The sequence below is a fragment of the Lepidochelys olivacea genome, assembly GCF_965140295.1.
Source record: "Lepidochelys olivacea isolate rLepOli2 genome assembly, chromosome: 4".
Taxonomy (NCBI): Eukaryota; Metazoa; Chordata; order Testudines; family Cheloniidae; genus Lepidochelys; species Lepidochelys olivacea.
Genome location: NC_140414.1, coordinates 146,716,828 through 146,738,669, shown reverse-complemented (window position 1 = coordinate 146,738,669; position 21,842 = coordinate 146,716,828). Strand labels below are relative to the sequence as shown.

Genomic DNA, 21,842 nt, shown 5'->3' with positions numbered 1-21,842 from the left:
AGGCGCCCCTACAAGGGAGCCCCTGGGCGGGACTGGAGCGACCAGAGAGAGCCACCCAACGCCAACAGACACCCCAAAGCCCTCTGCAACCGGAGACGCCACCGGCCGTCCCCTTATATAGTGGTCGCCAGCGCTCCATCATGCCCTGCGGCGAGATGGGGCACGCCTGCGCAGTTAGCTCCACGGTTGCGCTCACGCAGGCTCTGAGCGCGCACGCGCGGGAAGAGGGAGGCGGGGAGGGTCCGGCGGGCGCGAGGGACGGTTGTGTAATGGGGGGGGGGGGAGCTCTTAGGAAGCTAGGGCGCCTGCGCCGGCAGCCGCCTCTCCCGAGCGCGAGGTCAGCCCCCGTGGGTGCGCACCTGTCCGTTCCACTTGACGCAAGCGCATTGGGCAGCCCATGGCGCAGACGCTCGGCGGGGTGTGTTCTGCGGCTGCGTCGCGATCATCCCCCCCCGCCCCCTCGCGGGCCGCCGGGGAGTTACTCCTGGCTGCACGCGCGCGTCCCTCCGGTCGTTGAGTTGTGCGCGTGCGCAGCGGTGTGACGCCAGCCATTGCCTGACGGAGGGGCGCCCGAGCTGGGCTGCGCTGATCGGCCAAAGCGCCCGAGCGAGAGGCCGCTGCGGAGCAGGGAGCGACCCGGCTCCGCCGTTCCCCCTGAGAGGTATGGGGCCCGCACGATGCGGCCGGGGGCGGGGGGGGACTCCGGCGGCGGCGGCGGCGGCGGGGGAGGCGGTTTCCACCGAGCTCCTGTGTGACGCAGAAGGGGCCGCGGCGGCTCAAAATGGCGGCGCGGGGCGACGGGGAAGGGGCGGGGCGAGGAGCTGGGGGGAGGGGCGGCTTTAGGGGCGCTGCTGCTGGGGCGGGTCACGCGCCCGCAGTGCTGTGCGGGCGGGGGCAGGCGTGCGAGCCGAGCGGGCTCGGGAGGCCCCCACCCCGCGCTGGGCCAGGAGATCGCGGCTGGCGGGGCGGGGGCCGCCGCCGGCCCTGGGAAAGGGTTAATGGGCGAGTCGGCCTTGGTGCCAGGGACTGAAATGCCTTGAACGCCCCGCCCCCCGCCGTGCAGATTTCGGGGGCGAGCAGGCTGGGTATGGTACAGCGCCGAGCGCACCGGTAAATAGTCGCGTGTAGGGCAGCGCACCCAGTGCGGGGCGGAAGGCGCCTTCCTGGTCCAGAGGCGTTTGTAGCTGCAAGGAGGCAGCTGTGCGGTTAACAGACTCAGGTTTCCTTCCAGGTGTGCTTGCAGTTGGGCGTTTGCTTTTTTTTTTTTTTTTTTTTAATTATTTTATTTTTTTTAGGGGGGGGCACTTATGTTCTGTTGGATTAGAGGTTCAAAATCTTGGGTCATAGATCTACTGTGGGCAGAGTGGGGGAAAAAATCAGTGATTTAAAAACGGATTTTTTTAAAAAATTTAAGTTAAATATAGATTTTTTTTAAAAAAATAAACATTTAAAACTAACTTGAAATAGATAAGGTATGTTAAGTCTTAAATGTAGTCAAACTTATTCAGAAAATGTAAATACAAGAAAATAACATGAAGTAGTATGTGCGGTGTGTTGAAGATCTAAATCACTTTTAGCAGCACTAGCCTCTTCTGTAGATGCAGAGAGAATATTTTCTTCCAGTTAATTCCCTCAGTTCAGTGACTAGGTCAGTCAAAATTAAGAAGCCAGCTGGGAGTTCAAAAAGGTGAGAAGCTTCTTTTCCTCTTCCAAGCTGAGAACAAACACTGGGAGAAGCACTCTTTCTAAAAATCTTGAAGGACGTGGTGACCATAAGCAATCAGTTCAGTGCACTAACTACAGATAATACTTAGTTTGTATAATCCGTTTTAAATGCAAAAAATGTTTTGGTCAACTTTTTAATGTATCCAGCACATTTAAAGTAATTTTATTGAATAAAAGAAAAATGCTGGTTTTATGCATTTTAATTTAATTTGAATTTTTATCTAAATATAGCTTGATACAATTTGCGAGTAAAAAATTCATCTCCTAAAGTTAATGAATATAATAGCTAAATAAATATGTATGGATACAGTGTATCCTGGATAGCAAAAGGAAGCACCAAGTTTAGTGTAAAGACTCTTTTAGTTGTCAATCAACATATTATAAAGGTTACTACCTAATGAGAATCAACCTTTCTTTAGGAAAATAACTAAAATGTACAAATGCAAAACATGATTAAAATTGCTGATGCAAATCAACCTACCCTGGCTGAGGGGCAGGAGTGGGCAAACTAAGGCCCAGGGGCCGAAACTGGCCCTCCAGACATTTTAATCTAGCTCTCAAGCTCCCACCGGGGAGCAGGGTTTGGGGTTTGCCCTGCTCCGTGTGGCTTCTGGAAGCAGCGGCATAGCCCCCATCCCCCTCCTACGCATAGGGGAACCAAGGGGGCTCCGCATGCAACTGGGAACCACGGCTAGTGGGAGCTGCAGAGATGGGACCTGTGGACAGACAGGTGGCTACGCCTCCATTTAGGAGCTGGGGGACGGATGGACGGACAGACATGCCACTGCTTCTAGGAGCTGCTTGAGATAAGCGTCCCCGAGAGCCTGCACCTCTGACCCCCTGAGCCCCTGCCCCACCCCGATCCCCCTCCTGCCCTCCAAACCCCTCACTCCCAGCCTGGAGCACCCTCCTGCACCCCCAACCCCTCAGCCCAATCCCAGAGCCCGCAGCTGGAGCCCTCACCCCCCACCTCTGCACCCCAATCTCCTGCCTCAGCCTGGAATCCCCTACCATACCCTGAACTTATCATTTTTTGTCCCCACTCCAGACCCCATACCCACAACCAGAGCCCTCGCCCACACCCCCAACCCCCAATTTCATGTGCATTCATGGCCTGCCATACAATTACCATACCCGGATGTGGCCCTCCTGCCAAAAAATTTGCCCACCCCTGCTGTGGGGCCTTAAAGGGACATATTTATAGGGGTTAGATTATTTTTTCCTCTTGAAGAAACCATTCCCCAAAACTCCCAATCTGTTTGTTCGTATTTTAAAAAATGTGTCTGCGAGAGCCACCTGGGAACAGTCCTGCATTGGTTGGGGAGGGGGGGAAGAGGCAGACTTGGTCTTAATTAGCATTGGTCCTCAAACGGTAGGGGGTGTGGAGGAACGAACGTTTGAGGGAGGGGCAAGGCAGGGCCCAGGGAGGGAGCACCACCCGCCCAAGCCTCGGCTCCTGGACCTGGCCTCTGAGGGGGCGTGGACAGATTCCATTACTGGTGGGAGCGGGTGTCAGAAAAAGTTTGGGGACTACTGCATTAGGGAGTTAGTGGATGGATACAACACTACTGGCTTCCTCTTCCCCTGTTCTTCATTTCCAGAGTATCTTGATGGGGGGCCTACAGTCTGCTTGACTTAAGGTTATGTTCAGTGTCTTTTTTCAAAGAACTGTCCTCTCTTGAAAGATTTGGTCAAGTTCAGAGCTCTTCTGCAAGTGAAAAGGTCAAGATCTCTGAGGTTTTTGTGGCCATCTCAAGTTTAAGGGGAATTGAAGTTTGATTAATACTAAATCTTTATCACTCTGTGCCAGCAAATTAAAACCTTCCTCTGCGAAATGGTGGTGTCTTGTTTTTTAAAATAATTAAAAGCATGAGATTTAAGATGGGAAGCATTAGTGTTGCCATTGCTTTTTCTCCAGCTCATTTAGGCCCTGATCCTGCATGTTGTTCCATGTGGGCAGACCTTTGCGTGTATGCGGTGACCCATGGACTTCAGTGGTACAGAAGTCTGCCCACATGGAACAGTTAGTGGAGTCGGGCCTTTCTTAACATTGACAGAGGGGAAACAACGGCTTTAAAAAGGGAATAGGTCTGTATACTAGTAGTAAAAATTGTTTTAAGGATACTGTAAAGCTTTTTTCCCATTTTCAGTGCTATTTGCTAATTGATTTGTGCTAATGTACAGTTCTGTAACAACCTGCTATGTTGAACTCAAATAGCAGTTGGGGGACAACTTTTTCGAAAGGTTTCAAATTAGTAGCATGTTACTAATTACATACCAAGTTCTAGTCATATTTCAGAAATTTTAGTTTACTGTGCTTTCTTAAAATGCTTTCTCATCTGGGGATGGATACTTTTTGTTAAATGTTACTTTCAGCAATCTCATGTCCCATAAGTATCTAATGTTAACTTCACATTATCTGCTGGCAGTTGATAGTTTGGAGTGCTAAGATTATATATTCAGTTCAATAATCAGATATATTGTTTGTCAATATTTGACTAGATTTAACTTTGAGCAATATATATGCTACTTAGGTGCAATCACTGAATTCAAGCTTTCTGAAATACATGTCTTGTCATTGTGTTTTGTTTCCTTTCAAACTGGGAATTAATTAGGTTAATTTTGTCACTTAATTCCTTCCCTAGAATACAGGAAAATGGGGGCCTCCTGTGATGTAATCACTAACAATTAGCAGGGTGGATTTGATTGAAATCAGATTGATTTAAATCACTAGTCAAAGGTACACACAAAGGTACCTGTTACGGAAGTATTTTGCAATTTCAACATTGGCTTTTATTTCTGGAACACTAAAGTCTTTGGCTAGGAGGTGCAGCAAATGAGCACTGTACCCATAAGTTGTTAGCTTGGGACTCTCTCCTAAATTTCTTCTCATCTTGGATACGTTTGCAGCATTTTCTGTGCCCAAGATCCATACTAGACATTTGAATTTTTTTTCACAGTTTGTTATAGCTTTTACTGCTGCTACTTGTAAGTATTCTGCTGGTGTGCATTTCCTGACGTATCAATTGTTTCTGTAAGGAAGACATTCTCTTCTTCTGTTGTCACACAAGCACATACAACAGGATCATTGTGAACACTGCTACACCAGTCAAGACTCAGGTTAACAATTTCACCCTCTGGACTTTTGCACACTACTCAATTTCTCTTTCACACACCTTATCCAGCAATTTGCCTGCGACATCTGCTCTGTTGGGTGGATTGTATCCTTGTCTTAATGACTGAACCATGTTAATGAAGTGTGGGTTCTCAGTCATAGGGAAAGGAGAGTTTGTTGCATAAACAAACAGGGCAATTACCTCTTTTTGTAATCTGCTGGTTCTTATCACAAACTTATCTGTGCTTGTTTCTGGATGATGGAGGTTTTTTTTTCTTTTTGCTACAGGTGATATACTGTGGCTATGTGACATACATGATGTGACTGAAACACTATCTTTGGCAGATGGCTCTGAAACTATAGAAAATGATGGTCATCTTGAAGGTGGATAGTCTTCAGAATCCTGTATGTTGAGGATGGATTCTCCTAAACAAAATAAGTCAATGCAGTTATTTAATTATTACCATACTGCTCATTTAGTGCTACTCATTGCATTCACTGACACTGAGTACTACTTAAAAGGTGAAACTCTAAAAGGAAGATCTGCCTATTTCAGCTGTTCATTTTTTATCACAACTGCATCTAAAGTGACAGTACCATAAGAGTTAACAACTATATTTTTTGCTCAAACATGAGAATTCAAGAATAGTCCAGAAGGAAGACTGGCAGTCCTTAAGAAAGAAGTATGAAATAAAAGTTTACCAACCTGAAGATTCTGCATGTTCCGACATGGATAGGAGACGGGCGTCTGGGGGGGCAGTCGGGTGGGGAGCAAGGAGGGTTGGATGCGGGTGAGGGTTCCGGGGGGCTGGATAGAAGGCCGGAGTCAGGCCACGTCTCGCTGTTTGGTGAGGCATAGCCTCCCTCATTCTTCCCAGTTCAGCCACTCTGGTCTCCAAATCTTGTACATGGTCTCTGAGGGCCAGGAGCTCCTTGCACCAAATGCACACATACACCACCTGCCCATAGGGACATGCTGCAATAAACTGGATAGCCCCCACTCTGTTGCTAGACTTCTGCCTACATTCTCTTTTTACTTCTGAAGCTCGTTCATTTGTTCTTTTGTTTTTATCGGGAGTTTTTGGCTTTAAGTTTAAAGAAGTTTAAGGAATGTTAAGTGTATCTAGCCCTCCCCCCCACACTCCCTCTGGAGAACTCCCTCCCAAGCCTATTAGCCAGTCCTTTTCCCTAGCTCCTCTGGTGCTTAGGAGGGGGCTTTTTAAAGCCCTGGTCTTCCTGACTAGCTTCGCCCCCTGGTTAAGGGTTGATGGGTGCTAAAGGGCTTGGGGATCAAAGCCTTGTCAAGAAGTTCTCAGCCATGCCTATCAGGCCACTAGGCTAGTCTCAACACAAACACAGTTCCCCAAACAGACTACACAGTGTATTTCAGTCAGGCAGTATGCACACCAATAATACAGTCACTACAGATGACAAACTTACCCAAAGTGTAACCTAATTGCTCCTCCTTCACCTGGAGAACTCCCTCACAAAACTCTCCTGTTAGCCGCTCCTGGTTGCTAGCTCATTCTTTTAGATCCTAAAGATGAGCTCTTTGTTTCCTTTGCCTGGCTGACATCAAAACTACTGAAAGCACTTGGGGAAAAAACCTCTTGAAAGCACCACTCTGTTCTTTACCCCTCTGATATTTCCATTCATAGCTTTGTCAAACATTTGCCTTTTGAGCTGAAATTTCCCAAGGAACTAAATCAGCACCGCCATTTTTAAATTGCAAGCATGAAGGAGAGGCACTTCCCTTTTAGAGAAATGTTTTTGTTTTGCTCAATTCAAACAGGATGCTTTTAAACTTCAAACCAGCTATGGATTTAGCTGTGGTGAGGCAAGTACTTCAACTCTGTTAAAGAAGCCTGGTTTGCAAAGTTAAGAATGACTGGAAAGGAAGTTACAGGCTGTGATTTAGAAGGATTCTCAATGAGATTTATGCTATAAAACCTCAGGCTGAAGCCCAAACTACAGCAGAAAAAATGAAACTAACAGATCAACTAGTTTAAGGAAGTTGAAGTCTGATCTAGCTTCTTTACAACATAGTAACTGATGTACTTGTAAGTACAGGCAGAACTGTGCAATTCAGGCCCAAGGCTTCAAAAGACCTCCCAAATTTTGTAACTCCTTATCCCCAAGAATGTGAGCCAAGTTGCTGCTATTAATTTTTTGTTAGTTTGGGCAACCTTTGACTGTACTCTATCCTTATTCATAGGTGCCTCTGTCATCTTGAAGGATTCACTTGTCTGTGCCTTCATCTGAGATTGAAAAACTTACTCTTCAGAAAGAAGAGTCCATTGTCTTGCTAATTTTTTGCTCTTGCCTTAAGTAACTTCAGCTTTGAGATGAGTGAGATGGTCTTTATTTGTACAGGTACACAATCAGTACAGGTTCTTACCTGTAATATGTGAAAAATGGAAATTTTCTGACCACAGAATAAAAATACTCACTTGTCACATCCCTTAAATGGGGTTTTGGTATAGTACCTTAATCATGGGAACAGTTACACTGGTATTCACATTGAAAACCTGTGTAACTACTTCCAGATAAGAGCATTATAAACTTCCTGGGTAAATTGATCCCCCCACCCTTTTTTTTTTTTTAAAAAAAAAGAGTACCCTACATAAATAAGGTTCTCATTTACAATTATGTTTCTTTCCAGTAGTTTTTTAATTATTTTCTTAACAATATATTTGGATGTAACATTTTTTCCTGTGCTTTGTAAAGGATTTTAAAATTTGCTCATACTATTTTGTGAAGTAATTTACAGTGGCTTTGAAGAGGTTTCTCTGAAGATCTAAAACTCATTGTTCAGAAGATGCTGCTGAGGAGAGGACAACAGCTGGATGTCTTTCTGTCTCATCTAAAACACAATAATCATGGGTGTTTGGCAAAATACACTTAACTACAAGTTGCCCAGTGGATTAGATGAGAATTCTTACAGCAAGAGATCTGACTTTTTTGTTCACAAAACTCTACATTCTAGTGTGTGTGTGTGTGTATATATATATATATTTATTTTAAACTATGACATTAAAATACTGCTTCATGACTTTTAAAAAATGTTTTGCTTGCATTGTGGAATCCACTGCACAAAGTAGTTGAAAAGAAAATAATATAATATTTGTGTTTTAACTTTCAGCTTTGTATTATTCTTGGAAAGTTTCGCACCACTTGTGAATTCCCTGAACCTTGGCATTGTAAGTCCACTTCTGTTGGGCCCTCCTCCTTTACAGCTTGCTCAAATTAAGACGCAGTTGGCTCTTCAGCAGTTGACATCAGCTGCCTCAAACAATTCAACACCACCTTATGCTTTGTTAAATCAGGCATTCCTGAAAATCGCCATGTTTAGTCCTAGAGGAAACTTGCATCAGAGGCCAAGAGCACCTAACCCATCTGGCTCAAAACCTCCAGGAGCTTTTAGGGGAGGTGGCATAGCAGGTCTTCAAAGAAAGCCTGCACCTGGAACACCTCAAGGAATTTCACAAAGATTTGGAGGACATGAAAATTTACAGCGGACAGGATCACGAAGAACTAATGTTCAGGTAACTCAACACAGAACCGATCCAAGGCAAGCAAAGGAGATGGCAAACTTACAGGAAGAGCAAAAGGAAAAGGTTCGTACTTCACGTTGGGATAACAATCCATGTCCAACTGGAAACACAAGCCGAAAGCATCCCGCGTCAGCCCGGATCACAGAGCAGAATACAAATGTCCAGAGCCGTTATACAACAGAGAGTGCATCAAGTATTTTAGCAAGTTTTGGATTATCTAATGAAGATCTGGAGGAACTCAGTCGCTACCCAGATGACCAGTTAACACCTGAAAACATGCCACTAATTTTGAGGGATATACGAATGCGTAAAATGGGTCATCAGTTACCCAATTTACATTCTCAGAGCAGAGAAAAAGAAACTGTTGGTGGAACTGGTGGCTCAACTGTTAAGAGCAAAGTGATTGATTATGGGCACACAAGCAGGTATGGATACACTGAAGATCCTCTTGAGGTGCGTGTGTACAATCCTGAAGAACCAGCTGAAGAGAACAGAAAAGAATTTCAACCGCAGCAAACTATTTCAGTTCCACCATCCAATGTAACGTGTAACCCGATGTTTCCAGTTGAGGAATTAATGAAACAGATGGGTTTCCATAGTGATTCATCCAATACACAGTCATTTTTTCCTGTTGATGCTGCAGGCAAGGTGCCAGGGTTATGTATGACACCTACAGGACTCCCAATGGTAAAACCTATGAGCCAGCCTGGGATGCCACCTATGATGCCACCTATGAGCCAGCCTGGGATGCCACCTATGATGCCACCTATGAGCCAGCCTGGGATGCCACCTATGATGCCGCCTGGGATGCCGCCTATGCCCCAATCTGTGATGACACCTATTGTCCAGCAGTCTTTGACCCAGCCACCTATGGCCCAACCTGTGATGCCACCTATCAGCCATCCACCCTTTTCAGCTGAACTTCTTGCAGCTGTAAGACATCATGAAAGGATTCAGCATGAATCTGGGACTAATCAATCTAATGCACAGATTGGCTCAGGTCAGAAGAACTTCCAGACACAAGTTGAAGCTCCTATTAAGTCTCCTTTTGGAATTGTGAAAGCCTCTTGGCTTCCAGTGTTTTCACAGGCTGCTACTCAGAAGGTAAAGAGACTGCCGACTCCATCTATGATGAATGACTACTATGCTACATCTCCAAGGATATTTCCACATATGTGTTCTCTGTGTAACATGGAATGCACTCATATGAAGGTGAGTGTTTTTCAAAGATTACTGTGTAAAATACTTGTATCCAACATACGGTTACATCTTATCTTATTCAATAGTTTTTACTATGCATTATATGATTTGTGCATATTGTGCTCCGGTATGATTCCTGATCTGTGGGTTTTAAAAGATTAGAAATATTAATACTGGCTAGCCTGTTGCTCTTATGACTGTATAGGCACACAAATGTTCTTTACATCAATATTAAGGCTCTTAGGTCTGTTTGCACTGATTTTTTAAATACTATATTTGGCAGAGAAATAAAAAAAATATTTCATTAGCACCTCATAACTAGGCCACTAGAAACACACACAGCAATTTCTATACAATAGCACAATTTTAGGATAGATTTTCATATTGTCTCTTCCCCCGCCCCCCAATCATTCTTTTAAAAAGCAGTCTGTGTGGTTTCAAAGATGTCACTCTGAATGTGAGTTGGTGCAACATGGTCTTACCAGAGACTGAGGAATAGGTCTGCGAGGTGTTAACTGCTTTCATTTATCTAACTGGGGTCTCAATTCTGAAGCCTAAAGACCCTTTCAATGTTTAAAAAAATCTTCAAGGAGTTTGGGAATATGGGGAAAGGAGAAGATCATTCTAGGAGAAGACCTTGGGGAGTAAATGAAAGGATGTTAGAAGTAATTAAAAAAAACAAAACCCTGGGGAATGTCATTTTAATTTCAAATATTTGCAAAATAATTCAGCATGGTTTTCATAATTTAAATTTGCCTAAACAGTGTTACCAGAAAAGTTTGCAAAACCTGGGAAAAGCTTCCACAGAATTTGGTAAAAGTTCCCAAAGATTTCCAGGTGCACAACTACTTCCTTGTTTTAAAGAGGAGTAAATGGGGTTGAGGACAATCAAGAGAAGCTTCTGTACTTGTGGGAATACAAGTGTATTTTAAATACCTTTTTTTTAATGGGCTTCAGTGCTTCTGGTTTTAGTATGTATATGTTTTTTATTCTGTTAAATTGTTAAAACTTAACAAAGAAATTGGGTTTTGATTAAAATAGAATGTTAATGCTGAATTTGGTAACGAATTTGGGTTTGTAATTAATTATTTTCTTTTCTAAAGTAACTTATGTAGCTGATTCCCTTGGATGTGAACTACTCAGTATCTAGTTCACTTGCCCCTTTTAAATTCAAGTAAATATTTATATTGCAAGTATTGACTGGAAATACCGGTCTTTTAAACTGAACATTCTGCAACCTTATTTAATGTACGTGTGTTGCTGCGGAGTGGACAGTAATGAATTCTTGTGAGGAATTCTGAAATGTGCCTTGAAAAACATGTTGCAAAACAACCAGGATATTCTTGAATAGCCTTTTTTGGAAAAACATAAAGATACAAAAGGGGGGGGAGGAATCAGATTTTTAAAGCAAAGAACGAAGATCTTTCTTTCAGCAAAAGTTAATTAACACTATATAGGTATGTATTCCAAACAGTTCATGAATCCAAATATTACTTTTGGTTTCAGCTTTCTAGTCTGTTTTTTTCAAGTAAAACATCTGTTTTTTTGTATTTCAGTTACAATTGAAAGATTTCAAGGTAAAGATTTCTATGCATCCAACTTATTGTCCTCTTTGAACTCATAATAAATGTTATGCTGAAAAGACAAATATATGATTGAAAACTTTTTGTACCTGAAGGTAGAACTAGATCTTAAGATGTTTTGCTTTTAGGTCAAATTTTTAAAATCTTTTTGTAAGCTTAAGTGTAGTACAACTTTGCAGAGCAATCGATTCAGACTCTCCATGGTGCAAACGGTGACTTTATAAAATGGCAAATAGGAAAAGCTTGAGACAGTCTAAAAGAAGAAAGGCACGCAAACAGTGATGATAACAAATAGATATATAATGAACTATGAAGAGGATGAGAGAAATGGCAAAGTGGGGAAAATCCCCATCCCCTCAGCTTCTTCTGAATTTGGGAAATATGTCAAAGAGGATGCAGACTAGTTTCATTATTGCTAGGAAGACAGCTGAATTTCAGGTTCAAATGATTATTGGTGATTGTTTGCAAAGAATGCTACGTAAAGCAGCTGCCAGTATTATACAGAATTATAAACTTAAACATACATAGGAGTCTGTTTTTTCTCCCCACTGAAACTTAGTTATCTTTGGAGTTTGGTGCAGCAACCAGTATATCACCAGCAGTAGTAACCTTACATATGATCTTGGACAGGAACTGAAGAATAAAGTAGCTGAGGTAATAGGTTATGTTAAGGTAAAACAATTTGGCCAGGATCTAAGAACATAGTAATGGTCATTCTGGGTCAGACCAAAGATCTATCTAGCCCAGTCTCCTGTCTTCCAGCGGTGGCCGATGCCAGGTGCCCCAGAGGGAATGAACAGAACAGGTAATCATCAAGTGATCCATCCCCTGTCACCCATTCCCAGTTTCTGGCAAACAGGTTAGGGACACCATCCCTGCCCATCCTAGCTAATAGCCATTGATGGACCTATCCTCCATGAATTTATCTAGTTTCTTTTTTGAACCCTGTTATAGTCTTGGCCTTCACAGCATTCTCTAGCAAAGAGTTCCACAGGTTGACTGTGCATTGTGTGAAAAAATGCTTCCTTTGTTTGTTTTAAACCTGCTGCCTATTAATGTCACTTGGTGACCCCTAGTTCTTGTGTTATGAGAAGGAGTAAATAACACTTCCTTATTTACTTTCTCCATGTTAGTCATGATTTTATAGACTTCAGTCATATCCCCCCGTAGTCTCTTCTTTTCCAAGCTGAAAAGTCCTAGCCTTTTTAATCTCTCCTCATATGGGACCCGTTCCAAACCCCTAATCATTTTAAATTATGAACCTTTTCTGAACCTTTTCTAATGCCAGTATATCTTTTTTGAGATGAGGGGACCACATCTGTACTCAGTATTCAAGATGTGGGCGTACCATGGATTTATATAAGGGCAATAAAATATTCTCTCTTATTCTCTATCCCTTTTTTAATGATTCCTAACATCCCGTTTGCTTTTTTTGACTGCCGCTGCACACTGTGTGGACGTCTTCAGAGAACTATCCACGATGACTCCAAGATCTTTCTCCTGTTTAGCTGTAGCTAAATTAGCCCCCATCATATTGTATGTATAGTTGGGGTTATTTTTTCCAATGTGCATTATTTTACATTTATCCACATGCAATTTCATTTGCCATGTTGTTGCTCAGTCACTTAGTTTTGTGAGATCTTTTTGAAGTTCTTCAGTCTGCTTTGGTCTTGACTATCTTGAGCAGTTTAGTATCATCTGCAAACTTTGCCACCTCACTGTTTATCCCTTTCTCCAGATCATTTATGAATAAGTTGAATAGGATTGGTCCTAGGACTGACCCTTGGGGAACAGTCCTAGGCTTTTCCCCGTGGACGTCCCTGCAGTTACATACCCCTGCTTAACTTGTGAGATCTGATCACAGGTGAAGATGGTCCTGGTGTTCACAGTATTCTGAAGTTTCGTATTCTGTCTCTTTGATACAATAGAACATTTTAATCTGAAATTAGTTTTTTAATGCCTCTCTATTGCAATAGCTTTTGTTTTGTTCTTTCAGTATCAGAAGCTGTACAAAACCCAAAGATTATAATAATTTGCATCTGTATGGCGCTGTTTAAGACCTCATAGCATTTACCAACATTAAATCTCACAACTTCCTTGTAAGGGATATGTATTATCATTCCTGTCACCATTGAAATGCAGCCATTTCTGTAGCAATTTAATAAGGCATAGCAACCTTACCACAGTTTAGAACAGAAAGTAAAGAATAGCCTAACCATTTCAAATTGTAGAAGGAATTTGAGGAATAATGTAATTACACATAGTGGAGTTTGGCAAGGACCACTGGGGTTAAAATCACTGTTGCTACAAAAACTGGCCATTGGTTCTCTCTGATCATTAAAAGTGTTCAACCCCTTGGTTCTGTGAAGATGGCACCAGCAGCATCACAAAGTCCTGTTACCATGCTGGGGTGTTGGTTGTTTTCTGACATCAGAGAAGAGTGCCACTAGCACAACTTCAGGTGGTATCCTTCTGTCCATGTGTGGCCTAAGTATTGACCCAGCCAAACCCTGCTTTATCTTATGTGACTGGTCAGTTTCACGGCACATGATGATCCTGATAGGCTCCTTGAGGTTAGAGAAGCAATAAAGATTTGAACTTCTGAGTGGCCCAAATAAGTTGATTGCATGCATATTGTTTTTTATCTCCATGCCTCTACTGCTTTTTGTAGTTCTGACTGGGGTTGCTGTGCTGAATGCTGTTTGGTGTAAAAGTCTTGTAGTCAGGTTGGAGTTCTGAATAATTTTTTTTGCCAGCAAAAAATTAAAGCCAGAAAATTGAGTTTCATCATAGATGATATTGCGAATCGTGTCTGTCTGCTCAATACTCAAATGTTTTTGTTCTACAGCCTTTTGTTTCAGATGGAAACTATTTTCCTGTTAGAGCAAAAAATGGAATAGCAATTCTTCTGATTATCTGTCAGTATTTTTTTTAAGCGTGTTATTTTTTTCTTTCAAAATAAGCAAGCTTTTTTAAGAGGGAAAAACCACCTCTTGTGCAACAAACAAAATAACCAGGATTGTTCTAACTCATTTAGTGACTATATCCAGGAAATGTAACTTTCTTCATGACTTAACATCAACGTTCTAGGTAAATTGTACAGTAGAAATACATATTAGCTTTAAAAATGTCAGTATCCCCTATTTTTAGAATGAGATTGGTTTGTAATTTCAGTGTTGAATGAATTTGTTACATGCTCATTGAATATTGTAATTGGGCAACAAACCTGGCATGGCAGGTGTGATGCTAATGTAGATGAGGCTTGACTCTCTAAAAGAGGAACACTTACGATGCTATAGAGGGATCTTGGTTCATACCTTTTTCAGAAAGAAAATTCTTATATTGCAGGGTGGGAGAGGGATAGTCCTGGGGATTGAGGGAATCAGATTGGAAATTGGAAGGAAATACATTGGGAATGATGATTATATGAAATACCAGAGGGAATTGGGGAAATTAAAGTTCAGAACGAATGATTAGCTTATTTGTATGTATCACTTTGTCTGCCATTCTAGTTAATGCTAGTTGGATTGCTAGCTAAAAGGAGACTTGGAAACAAAAATGGCCTCTTTACACCCCTCCCTGAAAATGAGTGGTGATTTTTCTCATTTGGGACCAGAAGGAAGATGGTGGGTGGGTTAATTGCTTTCCCTTTCGTTTCCACAGATTAATCAATTTAAACTCCCATTTTTTTTAGCTACAAGTGTTCAGCCTACAGACATTTTATTCTAAGAGTAGGAAAAATGGATGCTGAGTTTTGGGAGAAGTAGTTTATGAAAATTTATTTGTATTTTAGTGCAAGTTGCAATCTTTAAATAAGTGTACTTTGCTATGCATACAGTTTTGCAGTCAACTATGGCAGTCGTAGTGTCTCAGAGTCTGAAATGTTTTTGTGGCACCTTAGAGGTGCCACAAGGACTCCTTGTTGTTTTTGCTGATGCAGACTAATACGGCTACCACGCTGAAACCTGAAATATTTTTGTTCCTGAATGAAAACAATTTCAATAGTAGTCGTCTTTTTTTAAAAAAAAAAAAATTCTTAATATATTTTGTCAAAACAAGTGTTACTATTAAAGTATGAGTAATACTGTGCACTTTGAATCTTAAGAATGTTTTATAAACACTAGTAATGAATCCTCACAACCCCTCTGAGACTGGCTTAAAAAAAATAAGCTATAGGAAGTTTTATTTTAACTTTGTTTTACCGACTTTAAATAGAAATAAACTTTCAACACCTGAATTTTGTTTTTTAGTTTGTAACTCATGCTGCTGTTTTGGTATGTGGGTAATGCCGAGCAGTGAGGTGCTGTTTTGTACCAATTTTGCTGCGTTACTTAAGTGGAGCGATCTAGTTGAGGACAGGGTTAGTTGAATTTCCCTTTTTGTGGCTTTAAACGAAAAAAGCCATTACAAATATTTCTCTGCGCCATCTTGATAACTTCTGCTGGCATGTGGAGGAAGACAGGACAGTATTCTAAAATTTCACACAAGGTGATTTTTTTTTTTAATATTATGTACAAACTCTGAAATGTGTTTGGAAAAATAATATGCTTTTACCAGTAACTGTGTTCTTGCAACAAGGAACACTTACGGCTTCGGTAGCATGGGACTTCAATTTAATTGATTTTAAAAACTGGTTTTCATTCTGTTGCAAAACTGGTTTTACATTAGAATTTTGCTATTTTGTAAAAGTTTACATGTTTAGTTGCAATATATAATATCTGTTTTTTAAACCATTATTAAAGTGGAATAGCAATTGGCTTTAGGGAAACTTTCATTGGGATTTGAGAACACTCAGTACTTTACAAGTTTGGGGCCATAAGACCTGTCTGTACTGACAAACTGCCTGTTGGTACCAATAATTTTCAGCAAAAGGTAGGTCAATTTGCTAGTGTAGATTAGGCAATAATGTCTTTCGCCCTAGTCTTGCAAACCTTAATTAGTCTCATTTGGCCTACTCATATATGGTCTTAACTTTAAGCACATAAGGGTTTGCAGGTGAGGCATTGGTCCTTTAGGCTATAGTGTCACAGTTATTAATTTCCAGCCAAATGTTCCCAAATATAAATAAATATTTGTGTTTATATGTGGTAAAAAATGCTTCCTCTCCACGTGAATTAACTGACAGAAAATAAAAGTTTAAAATATTTTGTTTACAATATATTTTAATGCATAAGTAAGGCTGAACATTTTAAAATTCTGTTCTTGAGTTTGAGGCATTAATATAATGGCATAAGTCTTAATGACTTAGCTTTTGATATCGAACATCTGTGTTGCTGAAATTATGCAGTTCTCGGTTTGTCAGATTTTCTCAACGTAAGTAACAACACATTAAACTCTAAATTTTTTAGATGATAGCTAATAGTCTTATACATAAACTGGCTGTTAAAGGGTTTTTTTTAAGTTATCATAGAAGATTAGGGTTGGAAGAGACCTCAGGAGTTCATCTAGTCCAACCCCCTGTTTAAAGCAGGACCAACCCCAACTAAATCATCCCAGCCAGGACTTTGCCAAGCTGGGCCTTAAAAACCTCTAAGGATGGAATTAAGTAATGATGACTGAAACCACTCACTTGATTAGTTTAATGCATTGTTTCTATTTAACTCCTGCTAAAGACGTCATTTGTATGTGTGTGTTGGTTAACAAATTTAATGTGATATTGGTGGTTTTTTATTTAGTATAAAATGTAGTCATTTAAGATGAGAGAGTTGAACTAAACATCAGATTTTTTGATAACTAAAATTTTGCCAGTGATGGAAGACACAATAGAAAAATTTGCTTTATATTAATTTTGGACAAATTTTGGCATTTATACATTATTAAACTTCTGTGGATATCTTTTCCTCCAACAGGATTGGATTCAGCATCAGAATAATCCTGCTCACATTGAGAGCTGCCGTCAGTTACGTCAACAGTAAGGGATTTCTGTTATTTGTGTGTACATTTATACGGTAGTCATACGGTATACCATATCACTGTCCTATTTCTTTAACTAGCCTTATATGTATCTGTCATCCTTATTTGTTTTGGGTGATTAGGAGAGAGTTTAAGCTGGCATTAGATACTTACAGTTGTTCCTGCTCCAGTACTTGAGCTACCAAACCTATTGCAGTGAAAATAAGTTAGGAACGTAGTTGGAAATCTAATATTAAAGTAGTTCAGGTTGCAAGTTCAACTTGTTGCATTGACTATTTTATTTTTAAAACAGGTATCCTGATTGGAATCCTGAGGTCCATTCTTCAAAGAGGTAACTACCTTTGAGAAATCAGGCAATTTTTCAATTACTCCAACAATAAAAAATGAATACAATAGTGATTTACTTTTCCTTTATCTAGTTTACCTCTTGTGAGTAATAGCTGTGGTGCCCTTAAGTTTTTATTGTACAATTATACTAAATGAGGGTTTCTTATGCTTTATCATAGGTTCTCTATTCAACAGCAATACTGTACTGTTGGGGCTACTCTTTCAGAGAAAAGTACAAGGCTGAGGGAACAGTCTCTGGAAAAGTATGGAGAACAGTACTGTCTTGCTCAAGATTAGATGCCTTTCTGGCAGATATGCTTTAGTCAAGCACAAGTTATTGGGCTCATTAGGTAGTATGTCACCATTACCTATGGCCTGTGTTATATGGAAAGTCAGACTAGATGATCTGATAGTCTCTTCTGACCTTAAGATCTATGCATACATGAATTCTGAAGCAACTTTATTTGAAAACACAGACTGAAATCTCTACTCTTGTTCGCTTAATTCTGTTTATATTTCAGCAAAATCAGAATATTCTGTTCAGAATTGTGTGTATTTTTAGCATCTCTTGTGTATAAATCAGGAAAGAGATGGATAATTTTCTGTTTCCTGAAGTTGGCTTATACCTTTTAAGCAAGATGTTTGCAATTTGCATGAAGGTGATCATGAAATGATAGATTTCTGTCTTTGACAGCGCTGCTGGTCTAGGGGCTAGGGAAGAAACAGTAGATGTGATATACCTTGATTTTTCGTAAGGCTTTTGGCATAGTTCCACATGACATTCTTATAAGCAAATTAGGGAAATGTGGTCTAGATGAAATTACTATATGATGGGTACTCATCTTGTTGAAAGACCATAATCACAGAGTAACTATCAACGTTTCACTGTCAAGCTAAGATGATGTATCTAGTGGGGTACCACGGGTCAGTCCTAGGTCTGGTACAATTCAATATTTTCATTAATGACTTGGATAATGGAGTGGAGAGTGTGCTTATAAAATTTGAGGATAACACCAAGAGGGAAAGGTTCCAAGCCCTTTGGAGGAGAGGATTAGAATTCAAAATGACGTTGACACGTTGGAGAATTGATCTGAATTCAGCAAGATGATATTCAGACAGGTGCAAAGTACCTGATTTAGGATGGAAAAATCAAATGCACAACTACAAAATGGGAATAACTGTCTATGCAGTAGTACTTTTGAAAAGGAGCTGGAGGTTATAGTTGATCACAAATTGAATATGAGGCAACAGGGTGATGCATTTGTGAAAAAGGCTAATATTGTTCTGGGGTATATTAACAAAGAGTGTTTGTATGTAACACATGGGAGGTAAATGTCCAGCTCTGCTTGTCACTAGTGAGGCCTCAACTGGAGCACTGCGTCCAGTTCTAGGGGCTACACTTTAGGAAAGATGTGGGTAAATTGCAGAGAGGTTAGAGGAAAGCAACAAACGATAAAAGGTTTTTAGAAAACCTGACTTGTGGGGGAAGTTTAAAAAAACTGGGCATGTTTAGACTTGAGAAAAGAAGGCTGAGGGGGAGTCTGAAAACTATCTTTAAATACGTTGAGCTGTTATAAAGAGGACTGTGATCATTTGCTCTGCATATCCACTGAAGGTAGGACAGTAGTAATAGGCTTGATCTGTGGCAAGTGAGATTTAGGTTAGATATTAGGAAAACCTTTCTAATTGTAAGAGTAGTTAAACTCTAGATTAGGCTTCCAAAGGAGGTTGTAGAATCCCTATGATTGGAGGTTTTTAAGAACAGGTTGGACAAACCCCCTATCAGGGATGCTCTAGGTTTACTAGGTCCAGCATCAGCCCAGAGAGCTGGACTTGAGGACCTCTCTAAGTCCTTTCCAGCCACACGTTTCTATGATTCTGTATCTTCTGGGAAGCTTCTCGTTAAAAGGCTGAAAATATGAACACAAAAATTATTTGGAACAGATCTAGTGCACAGGCACCTTTTTAAATGTATTAGTGATTTTGTCTGAGAATACGTATGGCTGACTAAGTTTTGAAACATTCATTGAAGAGAGAATTTTGTTAAAACTTCAAGTGGATGTTTTTGTTGCTAATGATTGTTTTTGAGTACTGACGTGCTCAGTGCAGTACAGAATGAAGAGAATGTCATGTTCCTAGAGGTAGGAACCTTTTCTAACATTAGCAATGCTTGGGTTGAGGGACCTTAAGTAGGCTTAAGGGTGTGCAAGGTTTTATTTTTATTTTTTTTGAGGGGTGGGGCTTTTCTGAATATCTGTATCATGGTAATACAGTGAGAGAAATTGGGTGTAGCTTGCTATTATAGCCTGTCAGTCAGACCCAGAGCTGCTGGCTGTTTTTCAAGGGCCTGGAAGTATTACTTGTGCATGGTTCCCAGTTCAGCAGCAGTTACTGGATCTTCCATCCATAGGGCAGTGTTACGTTTTTACTTAAGTACTGTGATTGGTCTATGTGATATAAAAACTTTGTTTTTTAATGGAGATATGAGTAATAAGACTTTACAGGTTGCCTTTCTCTAATTTCAAATTCCACTAAAATGAGATTTAGTACACAGCCTCACACTGCAGTGACAACTCCTTTACCTTTCTCTCACACTGCCCTGTCTTCCCACTATTCCTGTCATCCTCACATTTTGCGTTTGCTACTTCCTTATCTGTTTCTGCTAGGCTTGATACAGGAATTACTGGTAAAATTCTATTGCTTGTGTTATGCAGGAAGTCAGACTAGATTATTATGGTCCCTTCTGGTCTTAGAACCTCTATGAATCTTGTATGTATGAATCTGTGTATCTCCTCACTGTATTTTCCACTGAATGCATCCGATGAAGTGAGCTGTAGCTCACGAAAGCTTATGCTCAGATAAATTGGTTAGTCTCTAAGGTGCCACTAGTACTTCTTTTCTTTTTGCGAATACAGACTAACACGGCTGCTACTCTGAAACCTATGAATCTTCAGTCACCTTGCAGTTTTTAGCCACTGATCAGTCTCTCCTGGACATCCTGTTCTTCCTTGGCTTTTGTGGCCTGGTCTATCAAGGTTCTACTACCTCTGCTTTCATTGTCTTCTCATGTGATCCTTCTTCTCCCCCTAGCCATCAAGGCTCTGTTCTATATTATTTCCTTCCTATATACTTTGGCTCTGCATCAGTTCACACAAATGTAGGTAGCATCTATTTGCAGCTGTCTAATATTTACTTAAATCCTGTCATGTTGTCTTTGTTCATACCCATGTATCTGACTGTTTTGCAGGCCTATTGTCCTGCATTGCCCATCACGAAACTCAGTTTCAACACATAATTATTTTTTCTGATGGACCCTCTTTTCCTCCTCTTTCTGTTGTTGACAGTACCACCATCCTCCCTGTCTCTTACGCTCAAAACTTTGGGGTTATCTTTTTAGTTTCCTCTCTTTCTCCCTTCAGATGTTGCCACCTCTATTCTAGTCACCTCTCCAACTCAATTCCCAGTACTTAAATTCCATTAAGGAACTTGTGTTACTGGAGTTTGAAGCACACCTACTCTTATCTCCAGTTTTAGTTTTATTTTCACAAGTTGTTTCAACAGACTGTTTAAATTGAATTGATCCCTTTCAAATTAGAGAAGGAACTACTTTGGGTAATCTGGTCATCTACATTTGTTTCACAGAAATGAAGGCGAGAGAAAAGAAAATCAGACCCCAAAGAGACGTTCCAACTCTGCTAGTCCTGGTCCTAGGCATTCAAGAGGATCAGGCTCTGGCCACATGCTTCGCCGGTCCCGATCCCGGAGCCCTGGCCGTTTCAGGCTAGCTAGACCAAGAAGTCGAAGTCCAAGGCAGATGCGTCGTCCTAGCCCTAGACACAGATCTAGGTCACCACAGCGATCTAGAAATCCTCTGAGGTGTAGTCCACGACCCCAAAGATCTGCTAGCAATGAATGGACATCAAGGAGGACAACACGATCTCCAGGTAAGGAGATAGATATTACAGAAATTGAAGGGCAAGCTATCATACTGAAACTTTGGTAGTTTTCAGGAACTTTACCTGTCCTTGAGCCCACCTGCCAATTTGATTATATAGTGGAAATAGTGGAACTCACCGTTCACTAACTGCTGTCAAGTGCCTGGAATAATGCTGGAGAAAGTGGTCGGTTTTTTTTGTTTTTTTTAAGCCTTTCATAATTTTAGGTGTTAATAGAAGTGGTAAATTTTCAGACCGTTACGATGTTTTGTAAGCTGATGGTATCTCCTGAGCTATGAGAACTGAACCATGTTTTAACAATTCCGTATGTCAGTTTTCTTTTTCTCCTGCAAAAGTGTTTTTTTGTTTTTGTTTTTTTTAACCTCAGCAACACCTAAAACAGTGTGGAATGTCATCCCTGTACCATTTTAGCTTTTGGTGACATTATCAACTATTGCAGATTCTATGAAGGGCATCAGATTCCTCACTG

General features: G+C 40.8%; 1 protein-coding gene across 3 annotated transcripts in view; it reads left to right on the top strand.

Moving 5' to 3' along the window:
- The first annotated feature begins 461 nt into the window (after positions 1-461).
- Positions 462-21,842, top strand: part of ZNF638 (zinc finger protein 638) — a 71,574-nt gene continuing 50,193 nt past the window's right edge. For 2 of the 3 annotated variants that reach the window (XM_084626476.1, XM_084626477.1), the window contains exons 1-5: positions 462-661; positions 7,983-9,606; positions 17,027-17,088; positions 17,383-17,421; positions 21,060-21,361. In XM_084626476.1, coding sequence (XP_084482602.1) covers positions 8,185-9,606; positions 17,027-17,088; positions 17,383-17,421; positions 21,060-21,361 — 1,825 coding nt within the window. In that variant the 5' untranslated portion in view covers positions 462-661; positions 7,983-8,184. The remainder of the gene's footprint in view (positions 662-7,982; positions 9,607-17,026; positions 17,089-17,382; positions 17,422-21,059; positions 21,362-21,842) is intronic. The other variant, XM_084626475.1, reaches the window with a different exon arrangement.